Source organism: Anomalospiza imberbis, chromosome W (assembly GCF_031753505.1).
Source record: "Anomalospiza imberbis isolate Cuckoo-Finch-1a 21T00152 chromosome W, ASM3175350v1, whole genome shotgun sequence".
Lineage (NCBI taxonomy): Eukaryota > Metazoa > Chordata > Aves > Passeriformes > Viduidae > Anomalospiza > Anomalospiza imberbis.
Window position 1 is genome coordinate 6,421,783 of NC_089720.1, and position 19,070 is coordinate 6,440,852.

The 19,070-nt window shown below is 45.6% G+C and overlaps 1 protein-coding gene and 1 long non-coding RNA gene across 2 annotated transcripts in view; both read right to left on the reverse strand.

Annotated features, from left to right (window-relative positions):
• The window catches only part of LOC137464277 (5'-AMP-activated protein kinase catalytic subunit alpha-1-like), a 29,323-nt gene extending 21,466 nt beyond the window's left edge, over positions 1-7,857 (reverse strand). Inside the window, 2 exon segments of the mRNA XM_068175564.1 lie at positions 5,431-5,572; positions 7,827-7,857. Of these exon segments, the coding sequence (XP_068031665.1) occupies positions 5,431-5,572; positions 7,827-7,857 (173 nt within the window).
• A 410-nt stretch (positions 7,858-8,267) lies between these two features.
• Positions 8,268-19,070, reverse strand: part of LOC137464283 (uncharacterized) — a 335,322-nt gene continuing 324,519 nt past the window's right edge. The window contains exon 2 of the long non-coding RNA XR_010994148.1: positions 8,268-8,363. This is a non-coding gene — a long non-coding RNA (uncharacterized lncRNA). The remainder of the gene's footprint in view (positions 8,364-19,070) is intronic.

Below are 19,070 nucleotides of genomic sequence, written 5' to 3' on the forward strand. Positions count from 1 at the left end.
CAACTGTAGCCACTCGTAAAGACTATATTTAGCAATTAGAAACTGTTTCGACCTGAACTTTGCAAACTACCAGCAGTGAGAAAAGCGAGCGAGGTCCTGGGGTCGGGCCAGGATCTAAATTAACAGGATCTAAATAACACCAAAAATGTGATCAGATATAAAATAGCAATGCTTACCAAAATCAGCTATCTTGGCATTCATGTGTGCATCAAGCAGCACATTTTCAGGCTTCAGATCTCTATGTACTACCATATGCCTGTGACAGTAATCCACACCAGAAAGGATTTGCTGGAACAGACGTCTACTTTCCTTTTCATCAAGCTAAGACAAACAACGGTTTTAAACAATTTTGAGACAGTGGAAGGATAACTTGATTTTCCTCTATATGAATTGAAGGAAACTTTCCAATGACCAAAAGCTATCATTTATAGTTTTGATGTTTTATACAGTAGATGTTATATACTCAGTAATTAGAAATATTAGCACCCAAATATTAACTTTGTCTAATTAGAATATCAATGAACTTAGATATTTAAACATGGTATAAGATTAAAGTTGACGAAAGCTGACGACACTCAGCATATAAGTGATAAATTTCGGATTCTACTTATGCTCCTATTAGCAGCTAGCCCTAAGCAGCAGACTTAACTGGATATTTCCTATAAACACACCCTAATCCATGTCAAAGTTTGCTCAGTCTAACAACTAACTAAAAGTATCCTGGTTATCTAGATGGTTTGTCAAAAGTGACTTTAGGACTTTCACAGAAACCAGTGTGATAGTAGAAGAGGGTAATAGGGCACAACAGTAGCTTTTGAATAATAGTTTATACTGAAGAAAGTTTACAGCTACTCCAACTAGGTAACAAATCCATCCAGTTTGTACACAGTATTTGAAAATGAATATATCAGTATAATTTATTGTCAGAACCCAGAATGTCCCTTGGACACTCTTGGATGTTCCGGGCCCAGGTCAGAAGCATTTGAGACCCTGGAATGCAGCCGCAGACCCCTGTGGCTTTGAACCTGATCCATGGAACAATTTACCAACCTTGCAGGAAGGACAAGAAATCACAAAAGTTTAGCTATTATAGTAGAAGTAGTCACAAAGTGAAAGGAAGAATTTTTGAGTGCTGTACAGGGGGGTTTTAGGCCTTGTACAGAGGGGTCTGAGTTTTGTACATGGGGGTCAGAAGTTCTAAGATGGAGGGATTTGGGTGTGCCCTGTCCTTTTTCCTTCTTCTTCCTAACCTCCATGTTCTTGGTGATGTTGTCATTCACAGACTGGTTTAGAGTAGAAAGTCACTATTCAGTATAGGTGATGGGCATTGGGGAAAAACTATAAACATCTAATACGTAATGTATGATATAAAAGAGGGCACCAGTCCCCTGGGTGTCGGAGTGTGCCCTTGCCTGACTGCTGAACGGACCGCAGCAGCTCAGGGAGAAATCTTTTAGATAACACACAATAAACTACCTTGAGACCGGATGACCGAAGACTACTGAGTCTTTCTTTGGAGACACGGGTTAGAGGAGAGACTTTTCCACCTTTCCGGGCCACCCCAACCAGGGGGTGAGGCCTGACAACACAACAAAGTTCCTACAATTTATTCTTCAGTAGAGTGGAAAAATGCTACAAAGTCACACATAAAGATCTGAAACATGTTAATATATAACCATTTTTATTTTCAAAACAAGATATAGTCATAAGGTATATTTTAATTGCTAACTGCAAAATTAATGCTGAATGCATAAGAAACAAACCTTCATTTAACAGGAAGGTTGCAAAAGCAATAACAGAATGCAAGTAATTGATTTGTAGAGTTGGACTACTTCTTACCCTTCCATTTTTACAGATATAATCAAACAGTTCTCCTCCTGAAACATATTCCATCACCATGAAAATGTCAGTTGGTGTACTGATGACCTGGTACCTGGTACCTGATCTGTTAGTCTATGCACTCTGTAAAAGCAGCTAGTTGCATTTAGTTAAAACCAAAGTTGTGCAAAGAGTCAGATAAAAGTATACTTGAAAAAAATTAACAGCCAATTTGCAGCTACTGGAATGATATTTTCCAGAAGCTATTTCCTCTCCTTACACTATGTGATACCATCATTGCCAGGATTATCAGGGTATTTGCATTTCCCACAAGGAAGATCAGTCTTTGTACTTTCAGAGGACTACTCTGAGTCCAAATGTTTTCTGTGAAGCCATATACAGTGCTGTCGCACACACATTTTAGTGTAATGAGGAAGGGATTCAAAAGGACTTTGCTAGTGTCTCAAAAAGCACACACCCTTCAACTTTAACAGGCAAAAAACCCTTGCCTTGTCATAAATAAAGTATACTTCAAGACTTGAAAAAATATTCATGATGATTGAGAGCAATTATCTTTTACAAAGAGACCTAAATTTCTCATTAGTACTTAAGAGTATTAACACCTTGGTTATTATGTTTTTATCACTATACTTTAAAGTTAGCTTTGAGGTTTTGAAAAAACTAGTTTATGGTCAAATTCTCCACTTAGGAGATTGATATGTATTCTACATATTCTTACCTAAAGGTTGTTTAATTTTTTTCTCCTTACAGCAGTCAGAAGTGACCAATTTTTAACATAGCAAGAAAATGCACACCGATAAACCTTCAGTCAAAAAATTCAGATACTATATTAGGAAGACAGGAGATAGCAATTGGATGAAAATGAATGCTTCAAGGTACTACACTTAAGCATACAAATATCCCAATTGTAAAAAAAAAATTGAATTCACCCATACACTACAGAACTGACATGTTCTTCCAAATGCTGATTCTAAGACAAGGGGGGAAAACAGACAGGCTCCAGCTAACAGAAAAGTTTTTCTTGACAGCAATGAGTTCAGACTATCCAGGTGAATGTATGTGTGCACATATATATGTGTGCATATATCTATTTTAACAGCTTAGCATTGTAGTGTAACATTACAATAATCTGAATACTATTCTGAAGGAGTTATCTTCAAAGTTAACTTACCTAACATCTTATAGTCCAAGATGTTTTACCTTTACTAATTTTCTCTCAAATACCTTGGTTGAAAGTGTCATGTACTTGAACATTCTGAAGTTATCACTAGACACTCTACAGAAATAACATTGTAATCCTTTTAATCCAAAAGCTACAGTGCAACCTCATTTCTAACACCCCTACTGTTAATGACCTTTTTCATAGTTGTGAAATTACCGAGCTCTATGCTTCAGGCAAACATGACCAAGCTTATATTTTAGATCTTCATCGTCATTTTCCATCCTCTAGATAGTGAGATAGTGAACAGTGTTGGAAGAAAAACCTCTTAGCATCACTGAAAAGAATGAGCCATTCTGCACCTCACATTTTCAGCCTCTTGGAAGATTCAGTCATGCTTCTCTATAGTCAGTTCAGTTTTGTAATTATGGAAAAGGATGTTGTGAAATAATTACATACCTATGAGTAAGGTTATCAAACCACACAGCATAGATGACCAGAATGCACAAAGAGGCAATTTACATAGGAAAACAAGATGCATTCTATTGCTAGAGGTCAAAAACCACAAAAGGAGGTGCTCCAAAGGTTTTTATTTAAAGCATGGTATAAAAAGAAAATCTTTGTGAGGCAGCTTTGCAACTGCATATATTGGTAAAGCATTGTATGAAAAATTTTTGTCTAATTTGTAGTATTCAGCTGAAATAATCTCATTGCCTTTATGCCAAGTATCTTGAGCTGCTACCTAGTGTTGCAGATAGGTAAAACCTTACAAAATGAAGGCCTTGTAAAATCATGGCTCACTCCTGTTACTTCGGCTAAGTAGAAAAGGACTATGGGAGTGACTCAGCTGAATTATAGGTAGAAAAACAAGTTATATAACCATTGTGTGTTCACATCGTGGTGTATGGTGGTTGGTTGTATTATGTTTGTTGTATTTTAAAAGCATGTAACTCATAAAAGCTCAACTGCTTAAAATGCCTGGTTTTTGCAATAAAGGAGCTCTCTTTTGCACCTGCCTGGGGAGTCTGCGTTGCTCGGCTTCGTAACAACCTAGCAGTTCCCTACTACAGCTAATAGCACAAGCAGCATGATCCAAAGTCACCAGCAAGTCTATCTACACAACAGTATCAGTTATAGCTCAAATGCTATTGGCATTCAGGCTAATAGCCCTTCTGTTTTGGAAATGCAGGATGACCAACTGAAAAGCTTGGGACCCATCAATTTTCCCATCATCTCCTTTGTCTTGTCCTTTCTCTCAACATGCAGAAAATTCTCCCCATAATTCCCCAGGAAAGAAATTGCAACCTGAAACCTGTTAAGATGAATTAAAAGTTTGGCAGCACCAGAAGTACACATTCTTGTTCCAGCCCAAATATCTCAATTGGCACACTTACACTTCCTATTTTGTTTTAGCTACAGTTATGTACTTTGGACTCATTAATGAATTCCAACTGGCAGCACTAGCAGCTCTGCAGCCAAACTAATCAGCTCAATATTCTTCTGAAAACTGACCCACTGAAGAAGTCAGTGTGATCTGACACAATCAAATTTAGCTCCACTATAAGTGCTGTTGCCAAATGAGTGTATAGGGATAGCATATATCAGTGAAAGCATAATCTAAAGAAAAGACTCTGCCAATAAAGAAAACCTTAACTCCAACACCACAATTAACAGTGAAAGTCACCCACATTCTGAATTTACCCTGCTAGATGTACAGGTTGACTTTATAGGAAAAGTAAAAAAGTCAATAATATTTATAATTTATTTCCTCAGACCAGGTACAAGGTATCTACTCCAGGACATAACTGTATTCTGAACTCTGTTGATGAGCTAGTGATCAAATAAATGTAAACAGGCACACTGTAAATATCACATTTATTTAGTTAAGCAGTAACAGCTATATTGAAGAACTCTGAAATATGCGATCACATTTAACAGACTGCACATCTTTCAGAAAAATCTTGTAGAGCACCATCTACACAGGAAAAACCAGGGCACTGACCAACACAACCCTAAAAAATATTTTGAGTAAAGAAAACACAACAAATTTACTATAGAAGTACCCTTTACAATCTTGTTCTGAACTCAGTTTCCAGGCAGAAACAGAGCTCAAACATAACCAGAAAAAAAGGAAACAGAAGCAGAAGCTAAAACAACTGAGATGGATGTTACTATAAGCATCCATCATGCCGCTACCTTCTCTATACCTGCCCAAAGAATTTGTAAGTAAAGAACTAATGGAAGCCCTCTGCCCTACAGAATAATCAGTTTTGTGAAAATGCATTACAAAGTATACCAAAAATGGTTACATTGTTGAAAACTGGCTACTTTCCTAAAAGTATACCACGAATAGTATTGCCCTTTAAACATGTTTCAGACCAGTGAGAGCAAGGGACTACTGTTTAGATATGTTTAGAGCAAATAAAACTGACAGTTTAATTATATGAGGATGTCTGAAGAGTCTGAGGTTCTGGATCTCCCTGTGGATTTTTCCTACAACATCAAGGCTGCGAATCTTCTGTCGATTTAGGATCTTCACTGTGACTTTATGCCCAGTTAATTCATGTTTGCCAACTGCAAGAAACAAGGCCAAGAAATATCATAGTGTCCTAGTTTAGGGCAAATTTGGGAGAAAACCTCCAGGAGGAGCCCCCAGAAAGCAAACCCCCCACGGCCCCTCCCCCACCTGGTTCAGGAAGAATTTCCTTGGAGAGACATGGAAAAAAACTACCTGTTTATTTAACAAGCAAAACACTCCCCAATACAAAAAAACAACACCAGATGACAAAACTCTTTCACTGCTCTGAAGAGATGACAAATTCAGAAAGTCTCTCCTGGGAGTGGTTGCCCAGTTCTCAGTCTCCGGCACTGGGGATGGCTGCTGCAGGTCACAAAATGCAGGCTTTTGGTGTTTCTTGGTATTTCCCAGGTCCTGGTCTGGAGCAGGTTCAGATGATATTCAGGAAAAGGAAAGGGAAGAAAAAAAAACAGTCCAGGGTAAAAATTGGACTGCCTAGCTAAACTAACTAATAAGCAAAAGCAAGGGCAAAGAGAAAGCAAGCAAGCCAGCAAGTAAGCAAGCCTAGCCTCTCCTAGACACAGACCATGGGGGGAGGTGAGCCGGCTGATAACAAGACAAAACAAACCTTCACTTTCAGAGTCAGTCCTGAAGGCACAGAACTTAATATTGGGCATAAACAGAACACATGATTGGGGATACAAGAACCATAACGTCACCCTAGGACACACAGTTAAGATGTAAGCATTCCACATTATCCCCATTATCTTTGAGGAGGTTGAAAACCAGATGGCACATAGTTTCTTCTGCCCTACTCCAATTTCTCCCAGAATTCTATCATTAGAAGATGAACTGGATATGTAGGAACCAACCTTAATGTTCAGAAGTCTTGCAGCATGACAATGTTTTTGCACTACTGTAAACAAAGCATTTTGCATACAAAAACACTGCCATCCTTTCTAATTAGGGAGACCATTTTCTTTCCCTGTACAAGTCACTCCAAGCTTTTGGTTCACTTGGCAACCTGCTCAGACACACTCTTCTACTTTATCTGCAAGGATACTCTTACTAAGGACATCATCACTATCCTTTCCTCAAGAAGCCTGTTTCAGCAATTACTCTGAATTACAGCTAAAAGTATCTAATCGGTTTTCTTAATAATTATTTATCTGTCTTTGGAGCACTCTAACCCTAAATAAGCTCCACATTCTGTGCAGCAAACACCAGGGATTTAATATATAAGTGACAAAAGTTATATGAAATGCACAAAATAAAATCCAGTAGTAACTATGAGAAGTAATGCAAACCTGCAACTTCTTACATTCCTCAGTTTCTTTCCTACTTCTGAGAGAGTTTCATTTTTCTTTCAGCAGGGGAACTTGAAAATGTAAAACATTTCCTAGACAGGCAATCCTCTTAAATTCCTTAATTTTGCAGGTGTTATTGAAACTAGGTACAAAAGAGTTGCTAAGAATATTTTTCTTAAACTCAACATTGTATTACAGATAAACCACAAAAGGTATCTGTGGTAGTCTGTTGTTTTACCGTTTGTTCTTCTGTAGTAGGTTTTAAATGTTCTTTGTTATAAGTTTGTAATGGTTCATTCCATGTACCCCATTTGGCTTCCCTAATGGTACAGTCCTGAGTTGTTTACCCCAAGATTCTCCTGCCAAGTGTCTGTCAGTCTCCTTGTACCTCCTTTGTTCCCTGTCCTTCATCCCTTCCTCGAAGCAAGATTGGGGTGCAAGGTTTGCTCCTTCCCCTTGGTGGCTTCTATTGGATAGCCCTTACCCTGCACTCCTCCCCTAATGCCTTCCTATTGGTAAAAGATTGCGTCCTCTCCTTATTCCCGCCTCTTCTTAAAAGCAGCTTTTTGCACTCAGTTATGGTCACTTGTCCCTGAATCCTCTGGGGAATAAAACTTCCTTGGAACTCAAACAAGTGATCCCTCTCTATTCCTTCACCTTGGTTTCTCGTACTGGGCTGCTGCTGTGTTACCCACACCACAGCCATCTGCTGCAGGGAGCTGCAAGCCCCTGTAAGCACCGCCACCCAGGGGATCTCAGTAGAGATCCGGGGGCGGCCACTCTTGTGACTGCACACCGGTCTCGGGGAGTGTGCTGGCTGGAGAACATCTTCCCTGTGACTGCAGCGCGGTTACAGGTATCTCTTCCACTAGAAGGCTTCACTATCTGCATTAGTTTCTGCACGCAGTGATATAGCACTAATAGTATAATACCTACATCACTTTCATCCACTACCCTAAATCCTACCATCTGAAGACAAGCCAGATTCCAGACACACACCTACATGGTTCATCCTTGTCCACTTGAATGGACATTAGTAACAGACCTCTACTGAACTCAAAATTAATTACAATGATTACAAAAGTAATCTTCACATTGCTACATAATGTAATAGCAAATACAAGTTTTTCCACATGCATTTAATCAAGACAAAAATATTTCTATTTTTTCTACTGTAAAGCAGCTTTGCAGCTTTATTATTGTGTGTATGCTATGGCATTAGAACTAAACTGTTAATCCCAATGAGAAAACATACTGAACTGAAACTGTGCTTTTAAGTTAAGCCTTTATCCACATGCCATAACAACTTATTTATTCTATGATGATGTCTCAGTTTGAAAAGACATGTTAAGGAAGGTAGGAGCCTCTCTTGAAATGGAAAATGTAAATCCCCTCCCTCTCAATTATTATAATTTTGAAATTAAGGGGCTCTCAGGCAAAAATATGGGAGTAGGAATAACAGTTCTTTATTAGGAAAAATAAAAATACAAATGTAGTAATACAAAACAACACTGACAGAGTCAGAATACGATCTGACATCCTGTGGGTCAGGGTGTTGGTAGCAGTCCATTTAAATAGTGGCTGCAGTCCTCCTGAAGTGACAGATGTAGTTAGGTTGAAGCAGTGATGCTGTAGAACGGTGTAGTTTTCCTCTGAAGGTCTAGTGGTGGTGTAGATGGGCCTGATCTTCCTCTGGGAATCCAGTGGAGAAGAAAGCTGCTTCTCTGGGAATCCAGTGGGAAAAGGCTGCCTGTGGTGCTCCAAAGTTCAAAGTATATCCAGGTAGGACTGCTTGGCTCCTCCCCCTGGGTGGAGAATCTCACAATGGGATGATGTAATATTATCAGTCATGAAGTGAGACTCAATGGCCCAATAACAGAAGATATCTCCCTGAGGGAGGATTGGTTGTGGAAGGGATAAAGAAAACTGCCCCACTTGGTTTTAAGAGTGGGCCAATTAACAGAAGATAACTGTCCCACCTCTAACAGATGGCAATAGAACACTCACCCCCCACCACATCTTGCATTTGAAACCCAAGACATTATCCACCCCTTATTCTATTACCATGTGCATCATACCCAAATCAATAAACTCCACACAATGAAACCTTACACACAGTTCTCACTTAAGATGAGGTTCAGACTGGGTAGGACCAGCTAGATTCACGGACCCTCAGGTGTTGACCATCCAGGAGGCTTTTGCTAAGTTCATTTCCCAATTTCTGAAGGATCCCCTGCCAAGTGACTTCAGGGTAGTCTTAAGTACTCCGCTTCACTGTTTAACTTTCCTGGCAGCTGGTGCATGATAAGGGATATATTATATATCCATTCAATACCATGTTCTCTGGCACAGGTGTTTATAAGGCCATTCTTGAAATGGGTCCCGTTGACCAACTCGATTCTCTTAGGGGTACCATGTCTCCACAGGACTTGGTTTTCCAGGTCCAAGATGGTGTTCTGGGCAGTAGCATGAGGCACAGGGTAGGTCGCCAGCCATCCAGTGGTGGCTTCCACCATGGTCAGCACATAGCGCTTGCCTTGGCAGGTTTGGGGAAGGGTGATGTAGTCAGTCTGCCAGGCTTCTGCATACTTATATTCAGACTATTGCCCACCATACCATAGGGGCTTCACCCGCTTGGCCTGACTGATCACAGCACACATCTCACAGTCATGGATAACCTGAGAAATACTGTCCATGGTTAGATCTACCCCTTGGTCTCATGCCCACTTATAGGTAGCATCTCTGCCCTGATGACTAGAGGTATCATGGGCCCATCGAGCTAGGAACAACTCCCCCTTATGTTGCCAATCTATCTGACACCTCTATCTTTGCAGCCTGATCTACCTGCTTATTGTTTCGGTGCTCCTCATTAGCCTGACTCAGGGACATGGGGATTTACATGATGGACTTTCACAGATAGCTTTCTACCCGAGTGGCAATGTCTTTCCACTCTTCAGCAGCCCAGACTGGTTTTCCTCTATGCTGCCAGTTGGCCTTTTTCCACCTTTCCAGCCAGCCATAGAGAGCATTGGCTACCATCCACAAATCAGTATAAAGGTATAGCTTTGGCTACTTCTCTCTTTCAGAAATGTCCAGGGCCAGCTGAATAGCCTTGAGTTCAGCAAGTTGACTTGATCCACCTTCTCCTTCAGTAGCTTGTACAACCTGTCATGTGGGGATCCATACGTCTGCTTTTCACTTTCTTTTTATCCCTACGATGCGATGCGACAGGAACCGTCAGTGAAAAGAGCAGACCGTGTTTCTTCTTCTGGTAGTTGGTTGTACGGTGGAGCTTTTTCAGCCCGTCTTACTTGTTCCTGCTCGTCTTCGTCAGTGAGACCAAAGTTTTCACCTTCCAGCTAGTTTGTAATTATTTCCAAAATCCCAGAGCGGTTTGGGTTTCCAATACAGTCATGCTGTGTGATGAGGGCGATTCATTTGCTCCATGTGGCGTCAGTGGCGTGGTGGGTAGAGGGAACCTTTCCTTTAAACAACCATCCCAGCACAAGTAGTTGGGGTGCCAGGAGTTGTGCTTCCGTGCCAATCACCTCTGAGGCGGCTTGGATTCCTTCATAGGTGGCCAAGATTTCCTTCTCTCTGGGAATGTAGTTGGCTTGGGATCTTCTGTAACTTCGGCTCCAGAATCCCAGTGGTCGGCCTCGAGTCTCCCCAGGCATCTTCTGCCACAGGCTCCAGGAAAAGCCATTATTCCCAGCTGCAGATTAAAGCACATTCTTCACCTCTGGTCCCGTCCTGACTGGGCCAAGGGCTACCACATGAGCAATCTCCTGCTTGATCTGGGTGAAGGCTTGTTGCTGTTCAGGGCCCCAATGGAAATCGGTCTTCTTGCGGGTAACCAAGTAGAGAGGGCTCACGATCTGGCTGTACTCAGGAATATGCATTCTCCAAAAACTTATGGTGCCTAGGAAAGCTTGTGTTTCCTCCTTGCTAGTCGGTGGAGACATCACAGTGATCTTATTGATGACTTCAGTGGGAATCTGATGCCATCCATCTTGCCACTTTACTCCCAGAAACTGGATCTTTCTGGCAGGTCCCTTGACTTTCCTGTTCTTGATGGCAAAGCCGGGTTCCAGCAGAATCTGGATGATTCTTTCTCCTTTCTCAGATGCTTCCATTGCCGTGTTCCCCTACACAATTATGTCACTGATATACTGCAGATATTCTGGAGCTTCACCCTTTCCCAGTGCAGCCTGGATCAGTCCATGGCAGATAGTGGGGCTGTGTTTCCACCCCTGGGGCAGTCGGTTCTGGGTGTACTGCACTCCGCTCCATGCAAAGGCAAACTGAGGCCTGCTTTCTGCTGCCAGAGGAATAGAGAAAAATGCATTAGCAACATTAATAGTGGCATACCACTTTGCTTCCTTGGACTCCAGCTCGTACTGGAGTTTCAGCATGTCCGGCACAGCAGCACTCAGTAGTGGAGTCACTTCATTCAAGCCATGATAGTCCACAGTCCATCTCCATTCACTGTCAGACTTGTGCACAGGCCAAATGGGACTGTTGAAGGGTGAGTGGACCTTACTGTTGCATCCTGGGTTTGGGTTCAAATTATGGGTTTTTTCTTTGTTAGTTTTCCAGTTCTGTGTACCCTCGTGCATCTCCCGGGTTTTCCCCTACTCCTGTGGTTTCCGTGCCCGTCTCCCCGTTCTCGCAGTCCCACTCACCCCAAAGCCCCATGTCTGCCCCTGCCGTGTCCCCATTGGTCGCTGTAATACATGTCATCACCACGATGTCTGTACCCATTGGGCGGGAGGACTCCCCGTCCGCCCTGTCCCTCCCCTATATCATCCCACTCCACGGCACGCTCGGGGCCATTTGCGTCTGTGCGAAGTTGGGAGAGGGCTGCAGCTTTTCCACCGCAGCTCTCGCAGCCAATAAAGCATCCAGCCACCACGCGGACGGATTTGGCCAAATTTCCTGCCTCTTTGTTTCTTCCCTCGCACCAACGGCGAAGCGTGGCCAACAGTCCACCCCAGAGCGCAGCAGCAAAAGCGCCGAGGAAACGCGGCGAGCCCCGGCCCCGACGAAAAGCTGAGACACCCAAGCCGGGCGCTCAAGAGCTGACTGGGGCCGAGAAAAGTAACGCGAAGCCGCGAGTGGCGCCTAACGTTAAGGCCATGGCCAGCGCAAAGCCGCGGAGCAGGCAGAGAGTCACCACAAAGCACCCAGGAGCCGCACAGAGAGAGCACCGCCGACCAGTGAACGCCGCTGCCGAGACGAGCACAATCCCCGCGGAAAACCGCCGTCGCCACTGCAGGGGCGCGGTCTACGACAGAAAAGTGCTCTGTGCCAGACTGAAAACGGGAGCAAGAGTCCCCTCGAAGTAAGTCAGTGACGTCCCCGCCACCCACAGGAAAACACACTGTGTTTTCCCGTGTGGGACTGGAAGCGCAACCATTCACGGCTACGGAAAGCCGAAGAACGGACGCTTCCCGGGAAAGAAGAACCTGGTAGCAGCTTTTATTTGCGAAGATTCCGGTTTGGTGAGTGATTAGCTGTGGGAGGTACCCGGCTAATACTTCACATGGGTGGGCTCTGCCGCATTTCCGAGGGTACGGATCACGCAGCGCGCAGCGTGTACGGCAGGCCGCCGGGGTCTTTTGCGTTTTTTGCTCTTTTTTTCGCTTTTCTGCACCAGGGGTGAGGTTGCGGGTAGAAATAGCATGGGGACCACGCTATCTACCCAACAAAGGGAATTCTATACCCAAATGAAAGGGAATCTACGAAGTCGAGCAGTCGCTCCGCACTCTAGCCTCCTACACCAGGGGAGGGGAAAACCCTACGTGGACACCCCTTCCCTATGAATCCATAAAAGAGGTCTGCAAAACATCACGTGATTTTGGACAAAAAAGCCCCTTTTGTAAAGGCATTTTAAAAGCGACTTTAACGTCTAGAACCATAGTGCCAGTAGACCTTAAGCGTCTGTTTAGCTGCCTGCTTGTCCCATCAGAATACGGCCTGTGGGAGAGGAGGTGGAAGAAACTGGCAGCAGACCTGCTTCCTGAAATCCTAGAAGGGCCTTACAGCCTGCATTTTGCGGAAGAACCAATCACTTTGGACCACCTCTTGGGTGAAGGAGAATGGAGTGAGGGGCAACTTCAAGCTCGGGGAATTCCAACGGCCGTGCTGGACATGTCCAGGGGTGCAGCAGAGCATGTGTTCCTGAGCATGCCCACCAAGGACCCGATGGTTCCCTATACTGCGATTAAACAAGGTGTTGCAGAGCCTTTTGTAGATTTTGTAGACTGGGTCCGGGCAGCAGTCGAGAGACGGGTGGAGAGACCTGGACACCGAGACGGACTAGTCCTAGAAGTGGTGCACATGAATGCCAACACCATGTGCAAAAGGATCATCCTGTCACTGCCGGCCTCACCAGCGCCTACCCTCGACCAGATCATCGAGGAGTGCACCCTGAAATCGCACCTGATGGAGGAGGCCCCAAAGAGACCTAAAGACAAGCTGGTCGCATCTGCTGCTGCTCCTCCAAGGAACTCAGCTCCGAAGCGACTTCCATCCACACGCCGGTGCTTCCACTGCCATCAGGAGGGACATTTTCAGGATCGCTGCCCACTTCTAAGGACTATACCACCCGGGGCTGCGGGAGGAGGGAGGGGGGACGAGAACCCCACAATTACAAAAAACTAGGAAAGGAACGCACACTTGCCTCGTGTGCTGATAAAAATGAGGCAAGTCGCGGTGCCGCAAGAGGAGCCGTGATACACCATCTAGTCCCATCTGTAAGCGGCTGCCTCTCAACTACTGACATCGGGGAGCCTTATAGGCTCCAACTCACCAATTCTGTCAACTTTCGTTCCCAGGACTGGCATTTCTTCATAGCAGACGTAGAGCTTCTATCACACATCTGCCTCTGTGAAACCAGGAGGAAGGAGGACCTTCTGAACTGCAGGTACCTCGTGGTCGGAGACACAAAAAGCACCCCACTGGAGATAGAGGTTCCTCCAGTAATTTCCACCCTTAATCTGAGGCTCTTCTATCTTGTGGCACGCTGTGTCCATCCCCCCCTCTTCCTGCCTAAGGGCCAGGTTATTGCACAGGCAATTCCTATTCCTCGTGCTCTCTGTAATGACCTGGAACTCTCAGTCGTTTATGCTGGGAAGTTGGGAGAGGAGAAACCCCTCGTATGGTGTAAACTCAAGTGCAAGGGGTGCTCTGCATACCTTCAGGGGATGTTAGACACAGGGGCAGACGTGACGGTCATCCCACCACACAAATGGCCCTCACACTGGGAGCTGCAAAGCGTGGCCATGCCAGTCTTAGGACTAGGCGGGCCCCAGCCAGCAAAGCAATCAAAAAATATTATCCAAATTAAGGGTCCGAACGGACTGCTAGCCTCAGTACATCCGTTCGTGATCGATTGTAAATTTACACTATGGGGGAGAGACGCCATGCCCCAGTGGAGAGCCAAATTAGAATTTCTGGCCCCCCATCATTTTTATGTGCAGCCACTGAGGAGCGCCCCACACAGAAATTAACATGGCTCACAGATAAGCCTGTCTGGGTGGAGCAGTGGCCGCTAAGTAAACAAAAACTACAGGCACTCACAAAACTAGTGGAGGAGGAATTGGCAAAGGGACATATAGTCGAAACTAACAGCCCCTGGAACTCTCCAGTGTTTGTAATTAAAAAACCGGGGAAGGACAGGTGGCGACTCCTCCATGATTTAAGAAAAATTAATGAAGCCATAGAAGATATGGGCTCTCTCCAACCAGGTATGCCATCTCCATCTATGCTACCCCAAAATTATAATTTAGCTGTAACTGACATTAAGGATTGCTTCTTTTAAATCCCGCTCCATCCGGATGATGGTCCCTGTTTTACCTTCCTGTACCCTCCATCAACAGGGAAGCCCCTATGAAACGCTATCACTGGACAGTACTACCTCAGGGGCTAAAATGTTCCCCCACTATATGCCAGTGGTATGTCGCCAGGGTTCTGTCCCCAATGCGTGCCAAGCGGACATCCTGTATTTTCTATCATTACATGGATGACGTGCTGATTTGTGCCCCTGACAGCGAGGTCCTACAATCAGCTCTGGAGGACACTGTTAGGGCCTTGTCGGTGGCCGGATTCGAACTACAAAAAGAGAAGGTACAGTTACTGCCACCCTGGAAATACCTGGGCCTAGAAATTAATAACCGAACTATTAGGCCTCAACAAATTCAGATAAGTAACAACCCCAAGATGCTGAATGACATCCAACGCTTGTGCGGATCACTAAATTGGATCAGGCCATGGCTGGGACTCACCACGAGAGAACTATCCCCTCTTTTTGACTTGTTAGCAGAAAGGGAGGGTGATGAGGGTTTAAGTTCCCCGAGAGTCCTGACCCGGGATGCCAGAGCCGCACTCGAGAAGGTCCAAACCACCATCGCTAGCAGGCAAGCCCATCGCTGTCAACCAGGGCTGCCTTTCCGCTTCATCATCTTAGGTGAGCTGCCCCATTTATACAGCATAATATTCCAGTGGGACAAGGGCCAACAGGACCCCCTCTTGATAATAGAGTGGGTGTTTCTTGGCCACAGACAGTCTAAAAGTATCACCAGGCCACAAGAGCTGATGGCGCAGCTCATAATACGGGCCAGGGCTCGTCTGCAAGTACTAGTGGGTTGTGACTTCACATGTATCCACCTCCCCATCAAAACATCCACAGGGAAAATGACCAAGGAGACCTTTAAACACCTTTTCAGACAAAATGAAAATTTGCAGTTTGCTCTAGACAGCTTCTCAGGCCAAATTCAAATCGGGCATCCTGACCATCATCTGTTCAATACAGAATTCAAATTGTTGCCAAAAGAATTTCAAAGTAAAAAGCCACTCAAAGCACTGACAGTATTCACAGATGGGTCAGAGAAGTCCCACAAGTCAGTAGTGACTTGGAAAGACCCAGAGACTCAGTTGTGGGAATCAGACGTTAAGGTGATGGAAGGTTCCCCACAAGTGGCGGAGTTGGATGCTGTCGTGAGGGCTTTTAAAAAATTTGATCAACCTTTTAATCTGGTCACGGATTCAGCATATGGAGCAGTGTCTAGAGCTGAACATGCAATTGTAAAAGAGGTCCCAAATCAAGTCATCTTCAGGTTGCTCACAGAATTAGTACACCTGGTTTCTAACCAGGAGCATCCTTTTTATGTGGTACATGTGAGATCACACACGGATCTCCCAGGCTTTATTGCTGAAGGGAACCACAGAGCAGACGCCTTGGCAGCCCCAGTACAGCTGGGAGGCCAGCCGAACATAGTCGAGCAGGCCAGGCTCAGCCATCAGCAGTTCCATCAAAATGCCCCAGGTCTGGTACGCCAGTTCCATCTGCAGCATGACCAAGCCAGGGAAATTGTGGCCTCATGCCCCAACTGTCAGGAGGCAGCTTTACCAACACTGGGAGCAGGTGTGAATCCCAGAGGTCTTCGCAGTTGTGAAGTATGGCAGATGGACGTCACCAAAGTCCCCGAATTTGGGAAACTCAAGAATGTCCATGTAACTGTGGACATCTTCTCGGGAGCAGTTTTTGCCTCAGCTCACATAGAGGAAAGGGCCACAGACGTGAGAAAACACCTCATACATGCCTTTGCTACTTTGGGGGTCCCAGCCACAATAAAAACTGATAATGGCCCAGCATATACTTCCAGGGTACTCAGTAACTTCCTGCAGGAATGGGGGGTCCAACACAAAACTGGAATTCCTCACTCCCCCACCAGCCAGGCCATAATAGAGAGGACTCACCAGACGCTGAAACAGGTCCTCCAGGAACAGCGGGGAGATGTGCGAGTGCTGTCACCGCACGAGAGGCTCTGCAAGGCCTTGTTTACCATCAGTTTCCTAAACTGCTCTTTTGACAGGCAAGAACCGCCAGCCCTGAGACATTTCAAACAACATCAGGAGCTCCAGCCAGAGGAGAGGCCTCCAGTATTAGTGAGGGATCCAGAAATCCAGGGTCCATTCCCACTCTTGACTTGGGGACGGGGATATGCCTGCATATCCACGCCCTCAGGAGTCAAGTGGATCCCCAGGAGGCACGTCAAACCTTACATTCCAGGACAGTCAGTGAGTCGGAGCGATACAGTGCCAGTGGATGCAACCGATGATCCCACCAACCAAGGGGTTGCATCCAATCGCAGGCACCGCAGGAAAGGGAGAGACTCAGCATCTCCCTAAAAAGCACTTTTCCCATATCTACCTCAGCCCGTATATGTCCCCAGCCCGTGTTTATAATAAAGTTGTTGCCACAGTTCCCCTATCCCCGAATACCCAAGAAAAAAAACAGCTCCAGTACCATCTCCAGGCCCTCTCCATCTACAAAGCAGTCACAGCAGCAGAAGAGGCCACTGCGCAAGAATCCAAATAGAAACAACTGTCTTTTTTATATTTTTTTAAGTGGGGAGATGTTGCATCCTAGGTTTGGGTTCACATTATGGGTTTTTTCTTTGTTAGTTTTCCGGTTCTGTGTACCCTCGTGCATCTCCCGGGTTTTCCCCTACTCCTGTGGTTTCCGTGCCCGTCTCCCCGTTCTCGCAGTCCCACTCACCCCAAAGCCCCGTGTCTGCCCCTGCTGTGTTCCCATTGGTCGCTGTAATACATGTCATCACCACGATGTCTGTATCCATTGGGCGGGCGGACTCCCCGTCCGCCCTGTCCCTCCCCTATATCATCCCACTCCACGGCATGCTCGGGGCCATTTGCGTCTGTGCGAAGTTGGGAGAGGGCTGCAGCTTTTCCACCACAGCTCTCGCAGCCAATAAAGCATCCAGCCGCCACGCGGACGGATTTGGCCAAATTTCCTGCCTCTTTGTTTCTTCCCTTGTGCCGACGGCGAAGCGTGGCCAACAGCCCACCCCAGAGCGCGGCAGCAAAAGCGCCCGGGAAACGCGGCGAGCCCTGGCCCTGACGAAAAGCTGAGACGCCCAATCCGGGCTGACTGGGGCCAAGAAAAGTAACGCGAAGCCGCGCCTTACTAACCACCCCTTGGCTCTCCAGATCATGGATCATTTTGTGGATGGGGATCACAGCATCTCAATTCGTTCGATACTGTCGGTGGTGCACCGTCAAGGTGGCAATTGGTACTCATTGCACTTCCGCCTTCAGGAGTCCTACTGCAGATGTGTTTTCTGATAGTCCAGGCAAGGTGTTTAATTGCATAATGTCTTCTGCCTCTACAGCAGCTATTCCAAAAGCCCACCTGAGTTCCGTTGGGTCTTTGTAAGAGCCGTTCCGGAGGAAGTCTATGCCTAGAATACATGTGGCCTCTGGGCCGGTCACAATAGGATCTTTCTGCTACTCCTTCTCAGTCAGGCTCACCTCAGCTTCCAACAGGGTCAATTGCTGTGATCGCTCCTTTACCCCGGCAATGGAAACATGTTCTGCCCCTACATGTCCTGATGACATTAGGGTACACTATGAACCAGTATCAACTAGTGCTTCATATTTTTGTGGCTCTGATGTGCTAGGCCATCAGATCCTCACTGTCTAAAAGACCTGGTTTTCGTGTGCCTCTTCCTGGCTAGAGGCAGGGCCCCTCTAGCCCCAGTTATAATTTTCTTCCTGGGCATGCATACTAGAGGTTCCTTCAAGGGGATCTGACAGATCATACCCGGCAGCTCGGTCATGGAAGGCTGAGACTACCTTCACTTTAATGGAACTCCCTTGGTTAGTGTTTCTCTCCTTGAGTTGAAGCACCCGTGCTGCCAGGACAGAAGTGAGTTTCCCATCCCACCTTTCCATGTCTTCCTCATGGTCGTGCAGGAAGAATCACAGGTCAGCTCGTCGGGTGTACCCTCTCTGTCTCGATGGGGGACATTGGGCTCTGACTTTGGGGCCTGTGACTCACACTGGTGCGATATGGGAACTGTTCCTCCTCACCTCCTCCTTCACCACCTCCCTCATCTCTTCTTTGAGGTCGTTAATCACAGCAGACACATGCGCCTGCATCAGGCCATTGATCATACTCTTGTAATTTCTAAGCTTGTTGGCGACAGAACCAACTGTCTCTCAGTTGGTATCAGCATTAATCATTGCAATCAAGGTGGTGTATTGAGATGGCCCTAGATTTGCCAGATTCCACATTTGCCCTGTGCACCTGACCTTGTTGGGGTGATTATCATGCCGTCGATCCCTCTCAAAGAGTACTTCCAATACTGCCACTTCTCTCAGCTGTTGGATCCCTTCCTCAAGGGTCTTCCAGTGCATTCTATGATGGTACTCCTGCATTCTC